Here is a 25037-nt window from a genome sequence, read left to right as displayed (position 1 = left end):
TTCTGCTACATACTGTCCTACCATGAGACTTTTGTATAATCTTTTTCTAGGTATTGGCCTACTCTGGCCTTAATGACATATCAAAGCTAGAAAATCTCTCTAAGTCATAATATTTTCTACAGCTGATAGGATTTTGTTGAACTTTTTTTAAAAATTTATTTATTTATGATAGAGAGAGAGAGAGAGAGAAGCAGAGACACAGGCAGAGGGAGAAGCAGGCTCCATGCACCAGGACCCCGACGTGGGATTCGAAACCGGGTCTCCAGGATCGCGCCCTGGGCCAAAGGCAGGCACCAAACCGCTGCACCACCCAGGGATCCCCGATTTTGTTGAACTTAAATTGAATTTTAGCATTAGAAAAATATTTGTCTCCTATGCTGGTGGAAAATCCATGCTTTGTTCCTTTGTAGCTGAAAACTCACTCTTTTTAGAAGTCCTCCCTAACGTTCTTAAAGTCATTCTTTGGGATTCAACATCAGCTCCCCATGATTCAATATAATGTATCAAACAAGGACAGGCAGATAGGATCACAGTGAAGGAGACCCAGTAGAATAAGTTCTTTTCCACCACCACCAGGTCAGTGAAGAGACTCTGGTTCCCCTGAGGGACTCCAAGGAAGCCCTTATAGACACTGTCTCATTCAGGTACCTCAGAAGGAGGCAGCCCTTCTCAGGGCTCCCAGTGTACATTCAACAGGGAGGGGACCACCACCACATACTACCTGGGAAAAGAAGAAGGCTATATATCAGAGAAAAATGGAGGACAGCAAGCATTTTCAACCATAAATGTGTTTTCCATAACATTATGTATTTCTTGCTACAATTGGTTCTATACCAAATGTCAATGGTAAGATGGAAGTTCTATCATTGCCTGGTGTAAGAATTTATATTTTTTCCTCCTGAGTAGTGCCTCACCCACATAGTTAATCTGCCAGAAGTTGGCTTCAAGGATGTTACAGTTTTATGGGTATCCTCTGTGTTAAAGAGCATTAATATCTGAATTCCTCAGTATATATATATATATATCCATAAAAGCATACATATATATATATATATATATCCATAAAAGTGTACATATATAATAAATTGCTGGCGATTATTCACTTTCTAAAAAGATTTTCATTAAAATCTGTCCAAATAAACATCATTTGTGCATGAACACCATGACTGAATTTATATAAATTCAACTGAAAAAATTTCAGTGAACATATATCCATTATATAAAATAACTCATATCTATATTATAAAATAATTTTCTTTATAACATATAACACTGAAAACATATTTGTTGTTTCTCTAAGTTTCCTCAGATATGCCTTAGCCAAAATAAATAATTTTTTTATCAACAAGTTTTTATTTTTGTCAATAATTTGAATGTATTTAATTATTCAGAGGTATGGGCAATCTTTTGTGTGAGGTTACTTTCATTTTTGTTTAAGATTTTATCTTTAAGTAATCTCTACACCCAGTGTGGGGCTTGAATTTACAAACCCAAGATCAAGAGTCATATGCAGCCAGTCAGGCATCCCTGTGAGTTTACTTTCTTGACTTTATTGATAAATTTCCTTTATCTATTATATTCTCACATATCCTACTCTATCCCCCACCCCCCACATATTTCTAGTCACAATTCTACCCATTCTTTGGGGACCACCTCAAGTGACACTTTTGACACAACAGGTGAAGCAGTCATCTTAGTATAATCTCTCCATATTCCGAATTCCTATGAGCTAAAAGAGTCTGTATTTCCTACGTATCTTCTACTTGCAAGGAATTGTGTTAAGCAGCCTCTATATTAATCCTCCTAGCAATCCTAAATGATACTATACATCACATTCTTCATGTTCATGACAGCTAAAACATGGGGTCCTCACCAGACCCCAAATTCTAATATACAAGAGTAAGACAAAATCCCTGCTTAATTATTAAATCAGCATAAAATGTGACTCCTCAAAATTTTAATGATTTAATAGCTGCAGGCTTAAGTCATTTATTTATAGAGTTAATTTACAACTAAAAAAAAAAAGAGAGCTATTGTTTTCTTATATTATTTTACAATCCTTTCCCTTCTACTTCCCACATGGACACTTAAAGATAACCAGGCAATTTGACACATGAAAAACTATCTTATTATTTTTCAAAGTTAATAGGTATGAGACTAGTAAAAGAGAGTAACAGAGACTGTTTAGTTGTGGAATCTGGAAGTCAAGTTTGGTTCTCACATTCTCCAAGTGGTCTGCTCCAGCCCGTTAGTCATGCTGTATGTGTTTTGAGTTGTGCCTTGGCAAAACTATATGCCATGAAATTAAAATCTCAGATTTTTTTTATTGCAAAAATGCTAAGGTTTTGTTCTAAAGCAGAGAAGCTCAGAGTAGTTAAATACCATACCCATAATCATTCATATAGTACTTCTCATTTAATCCCTTTCTGGCATCTAGATATTTTTTATCTGAATCATCTACTCTTTCAAAAATGGTAAGTGATAAAAATGATCATTTTTTTTACTTCCTCATCCATATGTTTTTCCCTCCAGTTCTTTGATCTTCATAGGAAAGAAGGCATCAGGGTATTATAATTTTATTCAATATACTATTATTATTATTATTTATAAACCTAGTTGATATCATAATTCAAAAATTAATTCCATGTATAGTAGATATTTCAAACAACTATTTCATGAAGATTTGGTTAGTATTCATTCAATAGATATTGAAATTGGAATTCATTAAGGTTAAGTAATTTGCCCAAGATTTCATCTGTGAGCAATTAAACTATTAAAATATTATTTAATAATGGATGTTTGCATTTTAAATATTTGCCTTTGCAGGAGTGACTAAATTTTGCAAATATTAAACAGATAACTTTTAATTTTCTCTTTTTCTTCATGTTCCCTGCCACCTCTGTCTCTCTGAAGGCAAAAGGAGAACACTTACTGGATCTTTTGGGTAATATCTCACATCAAGGGATAATAATGCTGGAGGGATATGGGATATTTTCTGCATAATGAGAAGATATCTCTTCTGTTCATGACAACCAGGCCATGAAGTTTGTTGTTCTTTATCAAATGGTGGACGTGATGTAAAGATATAATTTTCAGTGGGCAGAATGATCATATGTTGTGTTGGACTGAACACAGTCCACTTAATATTTCCAACTCCAATAAATGCCACTTGCTTCATCCATTTAGCCTTTATTCAGAAATCTGAACAGCCCCTATGTATTTCCAGATGCTCTCTGGGTGGAATGCAGTGGAAGGTGGTACCATCCACAGTTGTACATGAGGTAGGGGAATGATGGCAGAAAAATGTACCCCTACCGGTTACTGGGAAATTGTGCCTGGAAGAAATTTGAAGAAGAAAGGAAAGCAGATTGGTTCTGATTTCTGCTTCCTGTACTTTGGCCTGGAGAGGGCCAAGTGGATTAAGTGGATAAGGCTAACACAGAGAGAAGGATCCTTTGATCCCTCTGCACATTTAGAACTCTGGAGTCTCCTGTATTAGTCTGGAATGTAGCTACATTAAAGTCAGGAATACAGAGTGGGTAGGGTTCTGAACTACAAAGGGGACTCTCCCATACAGGTTGTATTGGAATAGCCACAGGATTGGAGGCAGGCTGTGTCACAAACTGGGGATTCTATAGGATAAAAAACAGCTGACATGAATGAGGGTCAGCCTGAGAGGACTTCTGGGACTTCTTGGTCAAGGGACCAAGCTGAGACAAATGGCTGAAGATTCAAATGATGAATTTTGGCAGGTAAGGAGAAGCCAGATTAACTGTGGCCAAAGAAGACCAAGGACTCTCAGACCAAAGACTCTGAGTCTTTTTCTCCACCAGGAAGGAATGGAGGTCACAACCTTCTAGCTCCTACTTTGAGGAGGAACTGGGGAGAGGTGGAAGAAAAGTCTTAGATTATTGGATTTCATGAACTTTACAACTCAATAGTTTTCAATTATTCCCTTTCCCCCTCCCTGGTTGGCTAGTTACTGGGGTCTCTGCTGAAGGCTCAGTCATTATCAAAAAACAAAGGAGCCATACTTCCTCTACCCGTGTGATCTACAATAGGAATTAAACAGCACCCCACTATACACTATAACTATTTTTATAGCCAATGCTTTCCATCCCAAAGAACGATTCTGTGAAGGTGGGATTTGAGATTTCAGTGTCTAATCAAATCATGCCTTCTAGTGACCACTTATTCTATTTCTGATTATGATGACCCAATGAAAAAAAATTGAAGTGTAGAAAAAAATGAAAGAAATAATCCCATTTATGATTCATCTCTTATGATTGGAAGGTATCTTAAGAAATGGAAGGGTAGCATTTAATGGGAAAGTCAAAGCAAAGATATAAAGAAGAGGGAGATAAAGCACAGACTCTTAAGGAAGAGACTTTATTTTTATTTAAAAAATTTTTTTATTGGAGTTCAATTTGCCAACATTTAGCATAACACCCAGTGCTCATCTCAAGTGCCCCCCTCAGTGCCTATCACCCAGTCACCCCAATCCCCTGCCCACCTCCCTTTCCACTACCCCTTGTTCATTTCCCAGAGTTAGGTGTCTCTCATGTTTTGTCACCCTCACTGATATTTTCACTCATTTTCTCTCCTTTCCCTTTATTCCCTTTCACTAATTTTTATATTCCTCAAATGAATGAGACCATATAATGTTTGTCCTTTTCCGATTGTCTTACTTCGCTCAGCATAATACCTTCCAGTTCCATTCACGTCGAAGCAAATGGTGGGTATTTGTCGTTTCTAAAGGCTAATATTCCATTGTATACATAGACCACATCTTCTTTATCCACTCATCTTTCTTTTTTTTTTTTTAATTTTTTATTTATTTATGATAGTCACAGAGAGAGAGAGAGAGGCAGAGACACAGGCAGAGGGAGAAGCAGGCTCCATGTACCGGGAGCCTGACGTGGGATTCGATCCCCGGTCTCCAGGATCGCGCCCTGGGCCAAAGGCAGGCGCCAAACCGCTGCGCCACCCAGGGATCCCTCCACTCATCTTTCAATGGACACCGAGGCTCCTTCCACAGTTTGGCTCTTGTGGACATTGCTGCTAGAAACATCGGGGTGCAGGTGTCCCAGCGTTTCACTGCATCTGTATCTTTGGGGTAAATCCCCAGCAGTGCAATTGCTGGGTCGTAGGGCAGGTCTATTTTTAAATCTTTGAGGAACCTCCACACAGTTTTCCAGAGTGGCTGCACCAGTTCACATTCAAGGAGGGGACTTTTAATTTAATTTAATTTTATTTATTTATTAATTTTTTTTAAGGAGGGGACTTTAAAAGAGACTTAGGGTTCTGCAGGGTCTGAAGCATTGGTAGAGAGCAGGACAAGAAGTAGCATGAAACATGAATAAGGAAGTCTGCCTTTCTCCATAGCGAGGGACAAATCTCAGCAACTATATTGAGCCCAACTCCCTGCCCTCAGCCTGCTGCCCGAGACATCTTAAATTTACCAAGCTTTATGTGGCTGCTATTTGCAAACAAGCTCCACCCCAAGGCCTTCAAATGGAGCTCAGAATTGGGCAAAGCTTCTCCCAAAAGGCCATTGCTCTCCGTGATTGCCTCATTACCCTCAAGGCTCTGACAGGCTCTGAGGTGTTTCCAGAGGATAAAATTCATATTTTAATTAGAATGAACTTTTTATTACTTTGACAGCAAAGCTCCTGGTGAGCAGCTCCTTAGAAGAGATTCATGCATGTTATTATGTATATATTAAACCAGTTGTATTTTGTTAGAGTAGAACAATTCTTGGTTATCATCAACCAGATGTTATGTTTCCACTCTCCCAGTGATAGAATCAAGATTGTCTCCATCTCTCTGACATCACAAATAACTCTTTGATAAATATCTTTTTAGCATGTTTTCTTAGACACTTAGGCAAAACTTTTTGGAGGACACATACACACATGTGGGACTGCTGGATCCAAGGCATGTTCTCAACTGACTAAACACTGCCAGATTACTCTCCAGAATGGTTGTATTACACTATAATTCCACCAGTGAGTGCATGAGATTTTCATAGCCTCAAATTTCTGCTGACAGCTGATCTTTACATTTTGCTAAATAAATGGGTGTGAAGTGGTGTTGTATCACTGTTTTAATTTGTATTTGCCTCACTATCAATGACTTCAGATTTTTTTAAAATATGCCTTTAGTTTGTAAATTGCTTGTTCATTTCCTTTCCTAATTTTTAAAAATTATAGTTGCTATCCCAGTCTAGTTGATTTCCTGAAATTTCTTTTTCTTTTGGGGATTTTATTCATTTATTTATGAGAGACACAGAGAGAGAAGCAGAGACATAGGCAGAGGGAGAAGCAGACTCCTTGCAGGGAGTTCATGCAGTACTTGATCCTAAGACCTGAGGATCAAGGCCACTGCTGAGCCACCCAGGTGCACATTTCCTGAAATTTCTTGTATAAACCTAGATAGCAATTCCTTGCTATTTTAGACCTTCTGAACATTTCTTTCATTTTTTCATCTATAATTCTGTCCATAGTATCCTTTATTTCTTAATGTTGACTGATCAACTTCTTTTCCTTATGATTTATGCTTTCATATCTTGGTTTAAGATATTTTTTCCTGGCCCAAATTTGACTGACCCTTCATTAAGTGTATCAGCAAACTATCTGTATTCTAACTTTACATGTAGTTTTCTTTACAGATCCAAGTTGTGTGTGTTTTTTTAACCTTTAATTTTCCTAGCCCCTTGTATTAACGATCTTTTTAAATGCCATAGATTTGTGGTGCCACTTGTATGTCTGTTATAGTCTCATATATACATCAATCTATCTCTGAACTCTTTATTTCCTACCCGTTCATTCTTGCACCAGTATCCTTCTTCCCCACCTACGTGTAACTTGAGCTTATTCATTTCATTATCTAAGTATTTGCTTTCTTGCTTTGTTTTGTTTTATTTTCCTCTGCAGCATCTGTCAGTTGCTGAGAGGGACAGTTAATATTTATTTTGAATTTAAATTTATTTTCACTTTTGTTTGCATAATTTTAATGACTATGTATTGACAATGGGCATAGCTTCCTGCTTTGTATTTCTTTTAAAGTATATAATGTTCCTCATAGTCTCTTCTGATTTTATTTTTCCTTAAATTTAATTTTGATAGATATAAGATAAGATTGCTACCTGGGGTAGCTTTTCTTTGGTTCATATTTATTGCTTTATCTCATTGCACATTTTCTTTTTTCAAACTTTTTTCTTTTTTTAAGAATAGACAATACATTGCTAAATTCTCCCCCCTTTTATCAGCTAGTTTAATAGTTCCTCTCATTTAGTTGTTAGGCTTAATATATTTACAGTTATTGTAATTTCTGGAAGTTTTATTCATCTGATTTAAAATATAAGCATTCTGTTTTGTCTTAGGATTGTTGCTATTAACAAAGATGTATACTCATGTTTATTTATTCCTGTGGTAGCTTAGGCTTTCCATGTCTTCCATCTAATAAGGCAGGTATTTTAGAAATTTCCTATGTACATTTAGTCTCTTATACATCTATCCCACTTCCCATCTACTTTTAAAAATATATTTTATTTATTTATTTATTTATTTATTTATTTATTTGAGAGAGAGAGAGAGATTGTGAGCATGAGCAGGGGGGAGGGGTATGGGGAGAGGAAGAAGCAGATTCTCTGCTGAGCTGGGAACGTGATGCAGAATGCAATCCCAAGATTCTGGGATCATAACCTGAGCCAAAGGCAGACGCTTAACCAACTGAGTCACCCAGGTGCTCTCCTATATACTTTTATTTTTTATTTTTATTTTTTATTTTTTTATTGGTGTTCAATTTACCAACATACAGAATAACCCCCAGTGCCCGTCACCCAATCACTCCCACCCCCCGCCCTCCTCCCCTTCTACCACCCCTAGTTCGTTTCCCAGGGTTACAGTAATGAGTTATTGAGGTTTGTGCCAGTTACCAATTCAAAACCTTCCAAATCCATCCTTCATTGGCTACTTTGCTTTGTGGAGCTGGTATCTGTGAATTTTTATCCTTTGGCAGGATGTTAAACTTTTCTAATAAAGAGTTCTAGAGGAACATTGACAAAGGAAGAAATTTCTCTTCTTGGTTCTAAGGTACTCCTTCTGCAGGTGTGGTTTCTGCAGTCCCGGCCCGGCTCCTCTGGTGTGGGATTCCTGCAGTTTGCATGATCTGTCGGGCACCCATTTTCAGCAGTGTGTGTGGCTTCTGCACTGCTAGGCTTCTACGGTGCTCCATAGCCAGCAGCACGTGGCAACTTCCTGTGGGTGACTTTCTCCAACACCAACCGAGGTGTTTCATAGCAAGACTGCCACCTGCCCAGTACCTTCCCTTGTCATCTAGTTTCAAAGCCTTGGTGAACTTCTCTATCATCCAGTGAGCCAGGGTTGCTCCCTCTCCAACAAAGTTCAGTACTTAGCATTGAGCAGTTCCTTTGGATGCACTTCAGTTCTGTCTTTTCCTTGGTGCACTATTTCAGCCCAGGAATAGTGTCTGCTCCAAATAATCTCTCATTAACCTGATCTGTTTTTGTTTATAACACTTTATACTAAACTCCCTCTCTTCAAATTACAATGCGGTTCTGATCCCCTGACTGTGCCTTGCCTGATACAAAATTATACTATCTCAAGTTTCTTTCTTACCCATTTTATTTAAAGAAATCCATAAATAGCATTAATACTTTAAATCATTATTGCTTTCATATCTTTTATAGCACACCTTGATTTATTTCTCTTTTTTGTCTGCAGACTATCTCTTGAATGCTTTTCATTGGAGGGCTCTTGTCTAGCAAAACTTCTGAGGCTGGGTATACATGAAAATATTTTTATGTTCTCACATTTAAGTCATGATTTTCTTGGACATAAAGTTCTTCATTATTTAATTTATTTTATTCTTTTATTATTTATTTTTTGGATATAAAATTCTTGATGTGAAGTTTTTCCTTAGTGCCTTTTTCTCTGGAATTATTTAGAATTTATCTTATAAAGATAAGTTTTTCTTAATCTTATAAATTTTAAAAGTTTAGTATATGTTCAGTTTTGTGTTTGTGTTTTTTTTCATCTCTTTTATGTTGTTATTCATATTTTTTTTGATTCTAGGAAACTTATTTCCATTATGTCTTTATATTTTTTCCTTTTAACTTCTACTTTCATTTCACCTCAGAAGTCTAAGATGTAGATGTTCATGCTTTTACTTCAATCTTTCATATAATTTAGCTTTCCATGAGCATTTTCTATGTATTTATTTAAACTTTTCTGCTGCTTTCTTGCAAAGTTCCTCAACTGCATCTTCAAGCTCATTATTTTGTTCTTGTTATACACATCAGAATATTAATCTCATAAATATTGAACATTATGTATTTATATCTAATGTTCTCATTTTTTTGTACTATGATTTCTTGTTTTTAATTTATATTTTGTATACCTTTTATTATCTACTTTAAATATTAGGATTATTTTATGTTATGTTTATTCTGGTAATTCTTCTTTAGATAATATATGTTGGCCAGTTTGCTGTGTTTCTTTTATAGGACTTGAACAGCCAACATTTGTTTAGTTATTTTGGTCTGTGTGCCCATTATTAATGGGTTACTTTGTCCAATAATATATGTAGGGAAAGAGCCAAAGATAAGATCCTTGTCTGTGATCATGCTAGTGACTTTAAAGTATAGGGAAGGAGAGTCCAGGGAGGAAATCCTCAGTCACCAAGTGATCACTTTTACTTGCTATGTTTTTATATTTGTAGGAGACAACAGTGAAAAGAGATCATCTCTGGAGTTTGGAGGGCTGAATAGGGGACAGAATGGAAAAGTGAATGCCTGATGTACCTGGTTATTCCACATCTGATTTCATTTTCATACTTGCAGAGCTTTTTGTCTAATGAGATTTTACTCTAGGCTTTCACTGCTGATTTCTGTGGTGAAGAGATAATGATTGTCCCAAACCAGTTTGAAAGAAAGTCAACAGCAGAATTTAAATAACTTTCTTTTAATGTACCAAGTCAGCTATTTCCCAAATTCCTTTCTATTTGACTACCTCCTCCCCTGCCACTTTCTTATCAGCTCTAGATTGCTTTCATATCCTACAGTTCTTTTATAATATTTTGTTGGTTCCTAAAACTTATGTTTCTCTCTTGCTTATGTTGTTTCTCGAGGGTTATCTGGAAGAAGGAAGAAACAGTCTGTACTAGTTTTTTGTGTTGGAATTAAGTGTTAACTCTATTCTCTGCTTTTTGTATTTTTTTTTACTTGTTTTTGATATTTCATTTAATTTTCTTATTCTCTTCTGCATTATGAGTAATTTCCTCAGATCTTACTACTAATTTATTAATTTACATTTTTTCCTCTGTCAGATCTACTGCTTAAACCATTAGTTGATTTCTCTCTTTTTTTTTTAACTTTTTAAAAAAAATAGGCTCCACTCTCAGCCCAGAGCCCAATGGGGGGTCTGAACTCACAACCCTGAGATCAGGACCCGAATTGAAATCAAGAGTCGGACTTTTAACCAGCTGAGCCACCCAGGCACCCCTGATTTCTTTTTTATTTCAATGAATTATTTTTTTGTCTCTTGAATTATTTGCAGTTGGTGTTTTTTCAAATTAGCCATGTTTTCCTTGTCTTATGTGTTCTGTTGCTTGTTTTTACAACTCCAAACTTTGAAAAGTTGTGAAAGGGATTAGTGTGGCTGCAGAAAATTGGATTATATGTTTTCTTCAGAGCTTTATTAGCCTGCTAAAGTAAAGTATGGAGATACTTCTCAATGATCTCTCTTCCAGTTGTCTTTCTGTATGTACAGCTAAAAGCTTTAATTATGAATAAGGAGAGATTATAGTGGGAACAGAAAAACACAGTTTTGCAAAGTAATAGGCTGTTTCCCAAGGTTAAAATGAGAGTATTTTTATTTTAAAATGCCTGGTTCTTTCATAATATGAAACGGAACAGTGAAAGAGAAAACCGGAATGAATGTAGAACAAGGTCTGCAGGAAATGCTTTTTTTTCCCTCTTTCATTTCCCCCCCTTCAATGTTTATTTATAACATTGAATCTGGAAAGAAGCAATACATCTTTTTCCATAGCTGGCACATTTTGGGGGTAATTTTTCATTTAGATGTAACTCATATAACACAGAAGTCGTTTTCCAGTGTAAATTAAGTGACTTTAGTATATTCATAGTGTTAGGCAATCATTACCACTGTCTAATTATTAAATATTCCATTACTCCCAAAAGAAATGTATTTGCTCCTAATTTTTTCCTCCTCAGTTTTGGACAATCTTTAATCTATTTTCTGTCTCTATGGATTTGTCTAGTTGGACGTTTTAAACAAATAAATGGAATAATACCTTATGTGGCTACTTGTGTCTGGCTTTTTCACTTAGTATGGTATTTTCAAGGTTCATCACACTTGCTGCCTGTATTAGTATTTTACTTTTTAAAAAAATATTTTATTTATTTGTTTGAGAGAGAGAGAGAGGGTGCAAGAGAGAGTGAGCATGAGTGGGGTGGGGGGCAGAGGGAGAAGGAGAAGCAGGCTCCCTGCTGAGCAGGAAGCCAATGCAGGGCTTGATCCCAAGACTCCAGGATCATCACCTGAGCTGAAGGCAGACCCTTAGCCAACTAGCCACCCAGGCACCCCAGTACTTTACTTTGTTATATGAATGAAAGGTACTCTTTTGTATGGACATATCATATTTTATCTATTATTCAGTTGATAAGACATTGGAGCTATTTCCATTTTTTGGCACTATGAATAATGCTGCCATGAACAGCTGTGGTAAAGTTTTTGTGTGAATATATGTTTTCAATTCTCTTTGGTGTGTAAGTAGGAGTAAAATTGTTGGATCACACTGGAACTCTGTTTAACATTTTGGGGAACTGCCAAACTGTTTTCCAAACAGCTGCAGCTTTTTACAATGCTGCATTCCATAAATGAGGCTTCTCTTTTCTCCACACTTGTCGTTTTGTTGTTGTTTGTTTATTTTATTATCCCCATCCTCCTAGGTGTGAAGAGGTGTCTCATTGTGGTTTTGATTTGCATTTCCCTAATAACTGACAATGTTGAAAATATTGTTATGAGCATGTCTTCTTTAGAGATGTTTCTACTGAATTCCTTTACCATATTTTAATTTGATTGTTTGTTTTCTTATGGTTGAATTGTGAGAGGTTTTTATGTGTTCTGGATCCTAGATCCAGTTTTGGAAATAGTTTTGAAATAGAGAAATAATGAGTCTGTCTTCTTCTTTTTCAATATGGCTTTGGCTAATTTAGGTTCCTTGCATCTCCAAATGAATTTCAGGATCAACCTGTCCATTTTTGAAAGAAAAGCCCTTGTAATTTTGGTTGAGCTTGCACCGAATTTATTGCACTGATCACTTTGAGGGATATTGCCATCTTAAGAATATCAATATATGAGTATGCTAAAATTTAAATATTTCATTACTTTATGTCATATATTTTATATTAATCTATGTCTTTCAATCCATGAACATTTATTATTTTGGAGTTCCTTACCCTACATTTTTGCTGATGTTACTCTTGGCTCAATTTTGATGGGTTTATTAATTTTAAAAAACTTATAAAACTTTTACTGCAAAATGTTATGTTAATGCAAAACTAATTGAGTTTCTTTGTTAATGGCATATTGTTCTTATAAATTAAGTTGTAGTTAGTTTCTTGGAATATAGTACATATTATTATAAATATTGTGTTTTTTAAAGAATATAAGAAAAGTTCTTTTTTTTTTTTTTAAAGATTTTATTTATTTATTCATGAGAGACACAGGGAAAGAGAGAGAAAGAGAGAGAGAGAGAGAGAGAGGCAGGGAGAGAAGCAGGCTCCATGGAGGGAGCCCGATGTGGGACTCGATCCTGGGTCTCCAGGATCACGCCCTGGGCCGAAGGCAGGCATTAAACCACTGAGCCACCCAGGGATCCCCAGAAAAGTTCTTTTTATTTCTTTTTATGCTATATCTAACTCAATTTAGTAGGTTTTGCTCTCAACAGTGGTTGAGATTATTATTTATTTTCTTTTTTAATGTGTCCAGATAGCAACTATTTAGTGTTGCACCAGAATATTTTTCTTTGCTTTTCATTAACTTTACAATCATGTTATCTTTCTTCTCTTATGTTAACTTTAAAATATTTTCACTTTGATTAAGCAATAGGTAACAAAATATCGTTTTCCCTATTTCAGCTAGTCACCAGGTATAATTTGGCTACTTTCTTTGGATGGAATCCTAAATTTAAAAAAATTATAAAGTCAGGATATTTTTTATTATATTTATTAATTATCAGTGTTGTAAAATCTACTAAAATTCGAAGAATGATCCAATTGGAAGATATAGTCAGCTTTCCCTAGGTTAAACTTGCACAGGCAAAATGTCAATATAAATATTTCAGAAATTGTACCTTTTATATGAAGACAATTTGTCTTCTTCACTGTTCATAGTATATTCTCACTTTTTTTCTTAAGATTTATTTGTTTATTTGAGGGAGAGAAGGAAGGAGAGCACAAGAGGGAGGGGCAGAAGGAGAGGGAGAGAGAATCTCAAGCAGATTCCAGGCTGAGTGCAGAGCACAATGTAGGACTCAATCTCATGATCCTGTGATCATTTCTTGAGTCAAAACCAGGAGTTGGTTGCTTTAGCTGAGTGGGCCACCCAGGCACCCCTTTAGTCACTTCTAAGAAAACATTGATCAAACCTTTGTGAGATAGCTCTGTATAGTATGTCTATAGAGAAATTTACCCTCTTTTATTGTGATGTTATTGGTTATTGTTATAAATTTTAACCAATTTTGCTATAAAGCAGGTATCTACTTTTTTTTTAAATTTTAGAGTTGGGGGAGGGGCAGTGGGAAAGGGAGAGAGAATTTCAAGCAAGCTCTGTGCCCAACTTGAGCCCAATGTGGGGCTGGGTCTCACAACTCTGAGATCCTGACCTGAGCCAAAATCAAGAGTTGGACACCTAACCAACTGAGCCATCCTGGTGCCCCAGTTGTCTATTTCTTGATTCTTGCTAAATGCTTCTGGAAAGTCCTGTATTAGATACTATGAACATTGATACTTCTTGGATCAGTTTTCTCAGCTGTTCTTCCTTAGAGAACTTTCAGATTGTGCTAATGGATTAGCCAAGATATCCCGGACTCTTTTTAGTTTAGAAGCAAATATATTCCATGAAAGAAGAATGCTTGACATAAGATCAAGCAGAATAAAAATTACTAGAATTGAATAAACCAAGGAGGAAATTAAAATGTCGTTATCTATTTGGAATATGGTAAGTGTTATTTTAAATATTGTGTTTTTAACAAATATAGGAAAAGTTTTTTTTTCTCATTCTCTTTATATTGTATCTAATTTAGTAGATTTTGTTTCTTTGGATGCAAATAAAACATTTAAAAATGATATTTGACTCCCACTGATTCCTTAGAGTTCAAACACATACTTTCATCAAATCTATGTACTTTTCAAGGCAAATATTGCATGGATTAATAAGAATCTGCTATTTTCTTTTAAAATGGATGTAATTGGACAGGTTGTGTAATCAAGGCCTACTTGGAGAAATGATATTTGAAGTTAATTTTCATTCAATCAGACATGATAAGTTCACTATTGAGAAGTATTGGTGGAGTCAATGCGTACAAAGTTCTTTTATGAAATTGACCTGGTACCTGACTTACAAGGCTTCAGTCTCACAAGTATAAGTAAGATCGTTTCCTTGCAAGCCAAGGACCCTGGAATTGGGGGACTTTTACATGAGAGACATTCATTTAACTTTGTGGGTACTATAGGTGAAATAGTAGGTCCTAGAGGGTCTTAAAGGTCTAAACCAAGATTCCTCATGAAAGTTGCTGGACAAAAGGTAATTATGTGGCTTTGGTAGTTGCTTAATACTGAAGGCTCAAGATTTGCAGACAAAATCCAGGAGGCCTACATGGCCGATTAACCCTCCTAGCACTTATGAAAACAATTAGTACAGATCTAATGAGACTGCCACTCCTCTTTTTTTAAGTCAAGAATGATCTTTGGAGAGGGGAAACCATCAGAAACTCAGCAATAAGGCAAAAATAGGAGGTTGCACATTCTTTCAGTACAACTTGGGGGCAAGGGTCACTTAAAGATTATCAGGGAAAATATACTTAATTCATTTCATTATTTACTACAAATGAAAGTTTCCAGACTCCGTGAGGCTACTTATTGATTTTTGTCAGGTACACATGCAAATAATTTCTGTCTCGTGGAACAAATAACCCCAAAGGTTTTATGGCATATTTTATATTGTTTAATTTTATACCTAACCTATCCTTCTTATCTTAATAGTTTTTGTTAAGTTGTCTGTAAATATCTGAGCATTTTGGATGTTTTTTGAAATAGTTATAACATCTTAGTGGTTAGTTAATTAATGGGTTAAATAAAATCTTTGACATGTGTTCACTTTATGTTTGCTTGAGAATATAAAGTAAATATGTATATATATGAATATATATTTTCTTTTTGAAAATTATACTGTGATGAATAATTTGTTAAAATAAGATACCATAGTTAATAATATTCATCTATGAGTCCTACTATAAATTTTAAAAGATTTTACACAAATTGGCAAAGGCATTCTCTTTTATTTTTAATCTTTTCTTTTTTATGCCTGATATCAAGAAGCAATTTGGGATCCCTGGGTGGCTCAGCAGTTTGATGCCTGCCTTCAGCCCAGGGAGTGATCCTGGAGACCTGGGATCGAGTCCCATGTTGGGCTCTCTGCATGGGGCCTGCTTTTCCCTCTGCCTGTGTGTCTGCCTCTCTCTCTCTCTCTTTGTGTTTCTCATGAATAAATAAATAAAATCTTCAAAAAAAAAAAGAAGCAATTTAATTTTATATTCAGCTGCTTTGTATCTTTGGGATAGAATTTCTGAGCCAAGTGATATCCAAGTGTAGTGAGGATGAAAATCTTTTGTGTGGCTTATATATTAACAGAGTTTGGGTAATCGAAGATCATTTACTGGACATGACAAGTTTCATTTTGTCAGATTAAACACACATTAGATCTTGGCATGGATTTTCTGAGGCCAAGCTTTGTTCAACAATAACTTGAATCCTTGCAGACCTTTTGCATTTAGTGGCTTGAGTATTCTTTTATTTTTTATTTTTTAATTTATTTTTTATTGGTGTTCAATTTACTAACATACAGAATAACCCCCAGTGCCGTCACCCATTCACTCCCACCCCCCGCCCTCCTCCCCTTCTATCACCCCTAGTTCGTTTCCCAGAGTTAGCAGTCTTTACGTTCTGTCTCCCTTTCTGATATTTCCCACACATTTCTTCTCCCTTCCCTTATATTCCCTTTCACTATTATTTATATTCCCCAAAAGAATGAGAACATATAATGTTTGTCCTTCTCCGACTGACTTCTTTATTTTAATATTATCTCATTAATTCTGATTCCTAAATGTTATAAGAAAAGGGCCTGAGAATATTAAGAGAAAAGCATAAAGATATTTTGCATACTGTTGTTATTTAAGTAACAATGACTACTTTTATATTTTTAAATTCACTAAGATGAAAGGTCTACAAGAATACTTCTACTTTGTATTAAGTACTAAACAAATAGTCCTTGAAGGAGGTACTAGCACAGATAAATATCTATAGATCAGCATTTTCCCCCAAATGTACCTTGAAGTTCAGCAATATTAATGACTCATGAATTTATATATTTGTATTATGAATCTTTTTATTTTCCTTATGACCAAAGGAGAAATATATGAGAAAATTCTCCTGGAGAATTTTAACAGCAAGAAGAGATTCTTCTTTTTTGAGATAAGCTATAAACATGGCAGAAGACTAGATGTGAAAACTAGACCCCATATCTCATCTTAATTTTTGTTTAAGTTATGGAACAAGATATTTAATTATTAAACTGTGTGGGAATATATAAAACAAAAAGAAAATTTCTTGGCTTCTCCTTCTACCATTCAATCATTTGGAATATGCTCATTTATTTGTTCTTATTTTATTTTTTTAAAAAGATTTTTATCATTTATTTATGTGTGTGTGTGTGTGAGAGAGAGAGAGAGAGAGAAGAAGGGAGAGCACAAGCGAGGGGAGGGGCAGAGGAAAAGAGAGAGCCTCAAGCAGACCCGACAGTGGGCATGGAGCCTGACACAGGGCTCCACCCCAGGATCCGGAGATCATGACCTGAGCCAAAGTTAGACGCTTAACTGACAGCCACCCAGGTGCACCTGTTTGTTCTAATTTAAAAGACAAATAAGAATGGATTAGGTAAACTGGGCCAGTAGTGAAAAGATTATTATTATTATTTAAAAATTTTATTTATGTATTCATGAGAGGCACACAGAGAGAGGCAGAGACATAGGCAGAGAGCGAAGCAAAAACCCTACTTCCAGATAAGGTCACATTCACAGATACCAGGATTTGGGACTTCAACATATCTTTTTCTGTGACACAGTTGAACTCACAACGGATATAATGTGTATTTGCCCTTTTGATGATTGCTGACAGCTAGTTTTGCAAGACAGAGGCAACAATTTTCCTCTTAGAGCTTGGTGAATATATAAAATTACTTTTAAACAAGTTTTGCTTAAAGTGCCAATGAATAACCAAAATTCTGTTTCCTCCTCATTTATTTGACTTTGGAGAAGTATGAAAATCTTTCACATAAAATATTTGTGAAGCATTAAACAATTTGACTGAAATGGTGTTTCTAGCTCATTTTCTTTTCTTTTTCTATGTTCTTTTATTTTTATTCTTTTTTAGTTTCAAAGGTAGAATTTAGTGATTCATCAGTTGCATACAAACACCAGGTGCTCATTACTTCAAGTGCCCTCCTTCATGCCCATCACCCACTTAGCGCATCCCCCTATCTCTTCCTCTCCAGCAACCCTTGTAGCTCATTTGCTTTATTCATGTATTCCAACACTTTGTGTTCATCCATTTCTCCTCTACCTAGCTACCTGTGGGAATATACTCACTCTGCCAGTGACCCATTCAGTCGCTCCTTTGTTTCACTGAGTGCCTACAATAGTCACGGTGCTGTGCTGAGTGAACAGGCTGCAAATGTGATTAAGATACAGGTTTGGTTTTCAAAGATGTCTGAGTTATAGATGAGAGGAACATAATTTTTTAATTATTCTTTTTAAAAATAGATTTTAGTTATTTATTTGAGAAAAGAGAGAAGAGCATGAGTTGGGGGGAGAGAGAGAAGGCCAAGCAGACTACCCGCTGAGTGGGGACCCCTACATGGGGCTTGATCCCAAGACGCTGAGACTATGGCCTGAGCTGAAGGCAGACAATTAACTGACTGAGACACCTGGGTGCCCCAGAAAACAATTTTTTAAAGTGTGGAATTGTATAATGTGGAAGAGAGATGTGCTAAACCATTTAATTATGTATAAAAAAGAAAGCCCAGCTCTAAACAAATGGTCTGTGTATTTGGATATCAGCAAAAATTTCCTTCTTCCCTTTGCCTAGAAGGTGAACTTTTATTTTTTATTTATTTTTATTTTTAAGCAACCTTTATTTCTCCTGAGGTGGGTGCACCGTTCCTGGAAGTACTGCAATACCAGGTCGATGCTTGGAGTGGATGGGGCAAGCTCCTATTCCATCTCCTAATTCCAAAAATCCATTTAATATGTTGTCCTCGGATAGAGGATGTATCAGATATTAAACTGATAAGAACAGATACTACACTTGATCTTAGCCAAAAGACTGAGAAGCAATTGAAGATGAACTCTTATTATGCAAATCTGATGAAGTCCCAATAGTTCATTTTTGCTTTTGTTTCTCTTGTCTTCATGGATGTATCTTGCAAGAAGTTACTGTGGCCAAGTTCAAAAAGGGTGTTGCCTGTGTTCTCCTCTAGGATTTTGATGAAATCTTGTCTCACATTTAGATCTTTCATCCATTTTGAGTTTATTTTTGTGTATGGTGAAAGAGAATGGTCTAGTTTCATTCTTCTGCATGTGGATGTCCAATTTTCCAAGCACTATTTATTGAAGAGACTTTCTTCCAGTGCATAGTCTTTCCTCCTTTATCGAATATTAGTTGATCATAAAGTCGAGGGTCCACTTCTGGATTCTCTATTCTGTTCCATTGATCTATGTGTCTGTTTTTGTGCCAGTACCACACTGTCTTGATGACCACAGCTTTGTAGTACAACCTGAAATCTGGCATTGTGATGCCCCCAGATATGGTTTTCTTTTTTAAAATTCCCCTGGCTATTCGGGGTCTTTTCTGATTCCACACAAATCTTAAAATAATTTGTTCCAACTCTCTGAAGAAAGTCCATGGTATTTTGATAGGGATTGCATTAAATGTGTAAATTGCCCTGGGTAACATTGACATTTTCACAATATTAATTCTGCCAATCCATGAGCATGGAATATTTTTCCATCTCTTTGTGTCTTCCTCAATTTCTTTCAGAAGTGTTCTATAGTTTTGAGGGTATAGATCCTTTACCTCTTTGGTTAGGTTTATTCCTAGGTATTTTAGAGTTTTGGGTGCAATTGTAAATGGGATTGACTCCTTAATTCCTCTTTCTTCAGTCTCATTGTTAGTGTATAGAAATGCCACTGACTTCTGGCATTGATTGTGTATCCTGCCACATTGCCAAATTGCTGTATGAGTTCTAGCAATCTTGGGGTGGAGACTTTTGGGTTTTCTATGTAGAGTATCATGTCATCGGTGAAGAGGGAGAGTTTGACTTCTTCTTTGCCAATTTGGATGCCTTTTATTCCTTTTTGTTGCCTGATTGCTGAGGCTAGGACTTCTAGTACTATGTTGAATAGCAGTGGTGAGAGTGGACATCCCTGTCTTGTTCCTGATCTTAAGGGAAAGGCTCCCAGTGTTTCCCCATTGAGAATGATATTTGCTGTGGGCTTTTTGTAGATGGCTTTTAAGATGAAATATTCTCTTGCTTCAAATCTTTCAATGGTTCCTTTTTTTTTGAAAGATTTTATTTATTTATTCATGAGAGACACACAGAGAGAGAGAGAGAGAGAGAGAGAGACAGAGGGAGAAGCAGGCCCCCTGTGGGAAGCTTGATGCAAGACTTGATCCCAGGACCCCTGGATCATACCCTGAGCCAAAGCAGATGCTCCACCACTGAGCCACCCTCATTGGCATCCCTCTTTCAATGGTTTCTATCAACAAATGAAAAATATTGTTCTAGTATTTCATTATCTTGTAATCTTATTCTTGCACATATTTTTAAATTTGTCTCCGTGTATACATTGTTTTATGCTTTCAACTTAGCATACTATGTATATTCATGAAGTTAACCTTCAACTTTGTAGTTCAGTCCAAATTCAGAAAGTAAATCAAATTTAGAATTCACTTCATGTGACTTGAATAAATGAAAATAAAACTATATCTGAATAGGGAAGGCTAAATATTGTAAACTACTGATATTCATAATTATTATAACTTGATTTATATTCAATGCAACACTAAACAGTACCCAATATGATTATGGGGACAATTAACTTGACGAAAGATTTCAAAGTTTATTTTCAAAGAAAATAATAAACAGCATTGCAGGAAAAAAAAAGATAAAAACAGAGAGATGGGAGGAACCAGCCATAGTAGTTTCTTTTTTTAATTTTTCAAAGAAGATTTTATTCACTTATTTGAAAGAGAGACAGTGAGCATGAGGGGGTGGAGGGCGGGGGAGAGGGATAAGTAGACTCCTTGCTGAGCAGGAAGCCTGATGGGGGGCTCAATCCCAAGACCCTGGGATTATGACCTGAGTCCAAGGCAGACACTTAACTGACTGAGACCCCCAGGGGCCCTGCCTTTAGTAGTTACTAAAACATTTTATTAAGCTAAAGAATAGCAAATATTTTACTTGTAAAGAAACATATGCAGGACTTCATCACCCCAAAGATCTCTCTAAAGTTATCCCTTTATAGTCATGTCAATCCCCTCTTGCCTTACCATCCCTAATCCCTGAAAATCACTATTTTTTTCCCATTTCTATAATTTTTTTCATTTCAAGACTGTTAAATAAAAAGAATAATACAGTATGATCTTGGAAATTGGCTTTATTTTCACCAGGCATAATATTTTTGAGATCCATTCAAATAGTTGTGTAGATCAACAGCTTGTTTCTTTTTATTGTTGAGTCATATTCCATGGCATGAATGTACCACTAGTATCACCATTCACATATTAGGGCACATTTTGATTGTTTCCAGTATTTGGAAAGATTGTTATATTTTGCCTATCTTCCTGTGGGTTACTTGAACACATTTTGGAATTCCATTTTGATTAATCTGTAGTGTTTTGAGCCAGTTTTTCATATAGCTTTTATAGTGTTTTTAAAAATACTGAGGGAAATAGATACATGTTTCAGAAGGGAAATATCACATTGATTAAAAAAACAAAGGAAAAGGTAGAAGTGTATATGTCATGAATTTATTCAACATATAAATTTTTTATATATCCAATTCCTGTCCCTTGTTTCTCTCACTATCTTCTCTCCTGATGAGTCCTTTGCAACTGGAGAAGGTCATTTGATAAGGTCCACAGTTTCCATTTTTAAACAGTTCTGTGTCCAGATTCTAAACAGTAGAATAAAAGGTGGGAAAATTAGGAAAATTCTATCATCTACTAAAGGAATGATTTTTTCATATTTCAGTTGTGAATATTTGAACTTAATAGAATTTATTTTAAATGTTAAGTATGTTCTTATTTTTTGTTTCATATTTTAGAATGGAGAAGTGAATGTCTCATAGCAAGTGCTATACTGTCAAAGATGAACATTGTCAACCAGCCTAAAGGAAAATCTTGTAGATCACATCTCTCATGCTGTGCTATATGGAAAATTACAGGGAAAGCTTTCCTGACCCTAACTAGTATAAGTTTAGAAACATCCTAAAAATGTCATAGGTGATAAATATATCACCACTAGGGATAGACTATAAACTAAATATTAGATGATTTAGTTTTTATACGTGGCAAATTTCTGGGTTCATCTGCAAACGAGTCACCCCAGGCCCAGTAATTATACTTCACATGCATTTTTTTTTCTTCACATGCATTCTTTTCCTACTGAGAAAGTCTATAATACATTTTAAATAGTTTAAATTCCTAAATGATACACCATGGGCTTTTATAATATGATAAAGATATGATCAAGAAGCAAACTTATACAGACAACTGATGTTTTATTTATTTTCTTTATGTTGGCATTAGGCTTTACTGTTTATACTTTACCAGCACTGCAGGGATCCCTGTACTCTTCAATAGTAAATTCCTCTGAAACACAAAATGATGAGACAGCAAGGGTGAAGACATTCAGTAGTAGGCATATGAGCAAGCAATTACAAATATAAGCTAGGAAATATATACTTATAAGTATATAAGTATACTTATATATATAAGTATATAATATATATATTATATATTATATATATATATTATATAGTATATAATATATAATACTTATATATATATATATAGTATATATAGTATACTATATATATTATATAGTATATAATATATAATACTTATATATTATATACTTATATATATAAGTATACTTATATACTTATAAGTATAAGCTAGGAAAGAAAGTATAAAGACAATTATGTAGCCATTGAAAGCAAATGACTTCTGTACTAAACCATGCAGGACTGGTGGAGGGGACAGGAGGAGAATATTGGGCTTGGGGAATTCAAGAATTCAGGGGCAAGTTTCACTTTTATAGTGAAAGATTATCTATCTATAGGATAATGTATGGCCCGCTCCACAGCTGTGTTCTCCTTATTGGAGAGTTAAACAACTTCCTCTCTGAACTCTTTCACACTCCAGGAAGGAGTCAAGTTTTAATAGGATCAGCTGCTAAGACACTGGTTTCTAGTTCAAAGTCGTGAGCAAAAGGAAGAATTTATGATATATTACAGAGTTTCCCAACTTTTGTGAGACTACTCAAGGCACAAGTCAAAAAGGATCAAATTTGGAGCTCCTGGGTGGCTCAGTTGGCTAAATGTCTACCTTTGGCTTAGGTCATGATCTCAGAGTCCCGGAATCAAGCCCCATGGTGGGCTCCCTGCTCAGCATGGCGTCTGCTTCTCCCTCTCCCTCTACCCCTCCCCTCTGGTCATGTTCTCGCCAGTGCACACTCTCTTTCAAATAAATAAATAAATAAATAAATAAATAAATAAATAAATAAAATCTTTTAAAAACTGATCAGATTTTAAGTCTCATATCACAAATCAATATTCAGATGCTTTTTAGTTAGTACTACTCTACTTATATTTCTGGAATAATTCAAACCAGAACAAACAACTTTATAGGAGAATTTAGAAAGAACTGATCCTAATATTGCTTTATGATTGATCTAGAAGAATGCTTCTAAGACTAGTTTAGGAGGCACATGATTATCCAGTGTCTGTAAACTCACTTTCTCTTCCAGTGAAAGATTGTGGAATTTCGATTTAGTTAAGGTGAACTTTTACCAGGTTAGTCAGTTTTTTTCTTTCAAAGCACATCCTGACCCCAACACTGTCGTGCTGTACTCCCCTGGAATCGCACTCACCTGTCTCATAATAGTCATAGGCTTTTACAGTAGCTGGTTTTAAATTGTCAACTTGGATGTCTTGTTCCACTGAGAAGGAGAAACTCAGAGTTTGATTGGTTAGCTGGAGAGACAGGAAAATGGGATTGGAATCAAAGATTAACATCGTGAATAGTTACCATCCTGTCTTCCTATGGTTTTATCAAATCTTATGGTTATGCTATCCATCTGCCCCAAAATCTATGGAAAGCATGGGACATTTTGAGACTGAGGTCATACACTCAGTGGCAGATACAAGGAGGACAAAAGAGATGATTTTATGAACAGTAAATTGTAGTAAATTGAGCCTTGTTGACTGGTCCAGTCTTCATCTCCCTCTATGGCTATTTTCTCTTCCCTCACCTATGTGTGTGTAAAACATTATCTGGAATCTGGATTGGTGTGTTGGAACCTCCAGCAGTTTTCTCAGGTCCAGCAGAGTCACAGAATCTTACCTCTTCAAAGTAAATCAGAACATGGTTGGTGCTCACTTCAGTCCTTTGAATCTGAGGCTTTTCTTGGAGCTGTTGGCCAAGAGGATAAGCCAGACATATGGATGAGGAAATTACCGGCTGAGAGCCCTTTTTATGTACTTGTGATCTAACTGGCTGCTCAGAAACATCCAAACTGCTAATTATGATTTCTTCAAGGTTAATAGCAATATTTATTAAACCCTTTTTCTATTGTCTACCATCTCTATCATCTATTTGTACCTGTGTATCTCTATGTATCATCTATGTGTACCTGTATCTGTTGTCCAGCTGCTTATCATCTGTCAACTTACCATCTACCTATCCAATCTATCTCTAACATATACATTTTCATGCATATAAGAGAGAGCATTAGCTTTTATATATATATAAAGGCTATATATATATATATATATATAAACAAGGAAGAATATCACATATATATGTGTGTATATATGAGTATATGAGATATATTTTTATATCATACATATGTGTATATTATATATTTTCCCTTCTTAAAATATATGATAGGAAGATAATTCAGTACCTCTCCACATATCTGGATGTCACAGGGCTTGCTGGAGCATTTTTAACCATGTCTATGACATATGTCTTACACTGGAGACTGCATAACAGGGCTATCCACTATTAAAATTATGAAGACACTCTAGAGAAGTGAGTTTGAGGGAGTAAACCTCTTGAAAACACAATCAGTGAAATAAAACTGACAAGCATAAATGTCAGCATTTATCATGGCTTTGCTATCCATAAGATATTTAAGGTTTACCTTTCTCACTGATGATTTCACAGGTATGAAGCCTGATACCATCTTCACGTCAACAATGACCATGTTGGAGCTTGATCGTTCCCCAGTATAACTATGAAGTCAAGACATAGGGACAAGGCATTCAAACAAAATTCTTTGGAGTTCAACCAAGACAGAAATCCATCCCTCTTCTCTTTTATTTCTGGTGTTCCTGATCCTTAACTACCACTCAGCTTCCTCATCCAT

General features: G+C 35.7%; 1 protein-coding gene, 1 non-coding gene and 1 pseudogene across 3 annotated transcripts in view; all 3 read right to left on the bottom strand.

Annotated features, from left to right (window-relative positions):
* Nucleotides 1-5383, bottom strand: part of LOC140616711 (pregnancy zone protein-like) — a 35974-nt pseudogene extending 30591 nt beyond the window's left edge.
* A 13144-nt stretch (nucleotides 5384-18527) lies between these two features.
* Nucleotides 18528-18718, bottom strand: LOC140617746 (U2 spliceosomal RNA). The gene has a single exon (XR_012017925.1). It is a non-coding gene; the product is annotated as a U2 spliceosomal RNA (small nuclear RNA).
* Nucleotides 18719-21021: 2303 nt separating this feature from the next.
* Nucleotides 21022-25037, bottom strand: part of LOC140617523 (pregnancy zone protein-like) — a 50347-nt gene continuing 46331 nt past the window's right edge. For both annotated transcript variants that reach the window (XM_072799095.1, XM_072799096.1), the window contains exons 32-36: nucleotides 24813-24903; nucleotides 24011-24079; nucleotides 23538-23640; nucleotides 22214-22255; nucleotides 21022-21558 (exon numbers count right to left, since the gene is read on the bottom strand). In XM_072799095.1, coding sequence (XP_072655196.1) covers nucleotides 21536-21558; nucleotides 22214-22255; nucleotides 23538-23640; nucleotides 24011-24079; nucleotides 24813-24903 — 328 coding nt within the window. In that variant the 3' untranslated portion in view covers nucleotides 21022-21535. The remainder of the gene's footprint in view (nucleotides 21559-22213; nucleotides 22256-23537; nucleotides 23641-24010; nucleotides 24080-24812; nucleotides 24904-25037) is intronic.

The sequence above is a fragment of the Canis lupus genome, chromosome 25 (genome assembly GCF_048164855.1).
Source record: "Canis lupus baileyi chromosome 25, mCanLup2.hap1, whole genome shotgun sequence".
NCBI lineage: Eukaryota > Metazoa > Chordata > Mammalia > Carnivora > Canidae > Canis > Canis lupus.
Note: the sequence above shows the minus strand (reverse complement) of the source record. Positions and strands in the feature narration are given on the sequence as shown.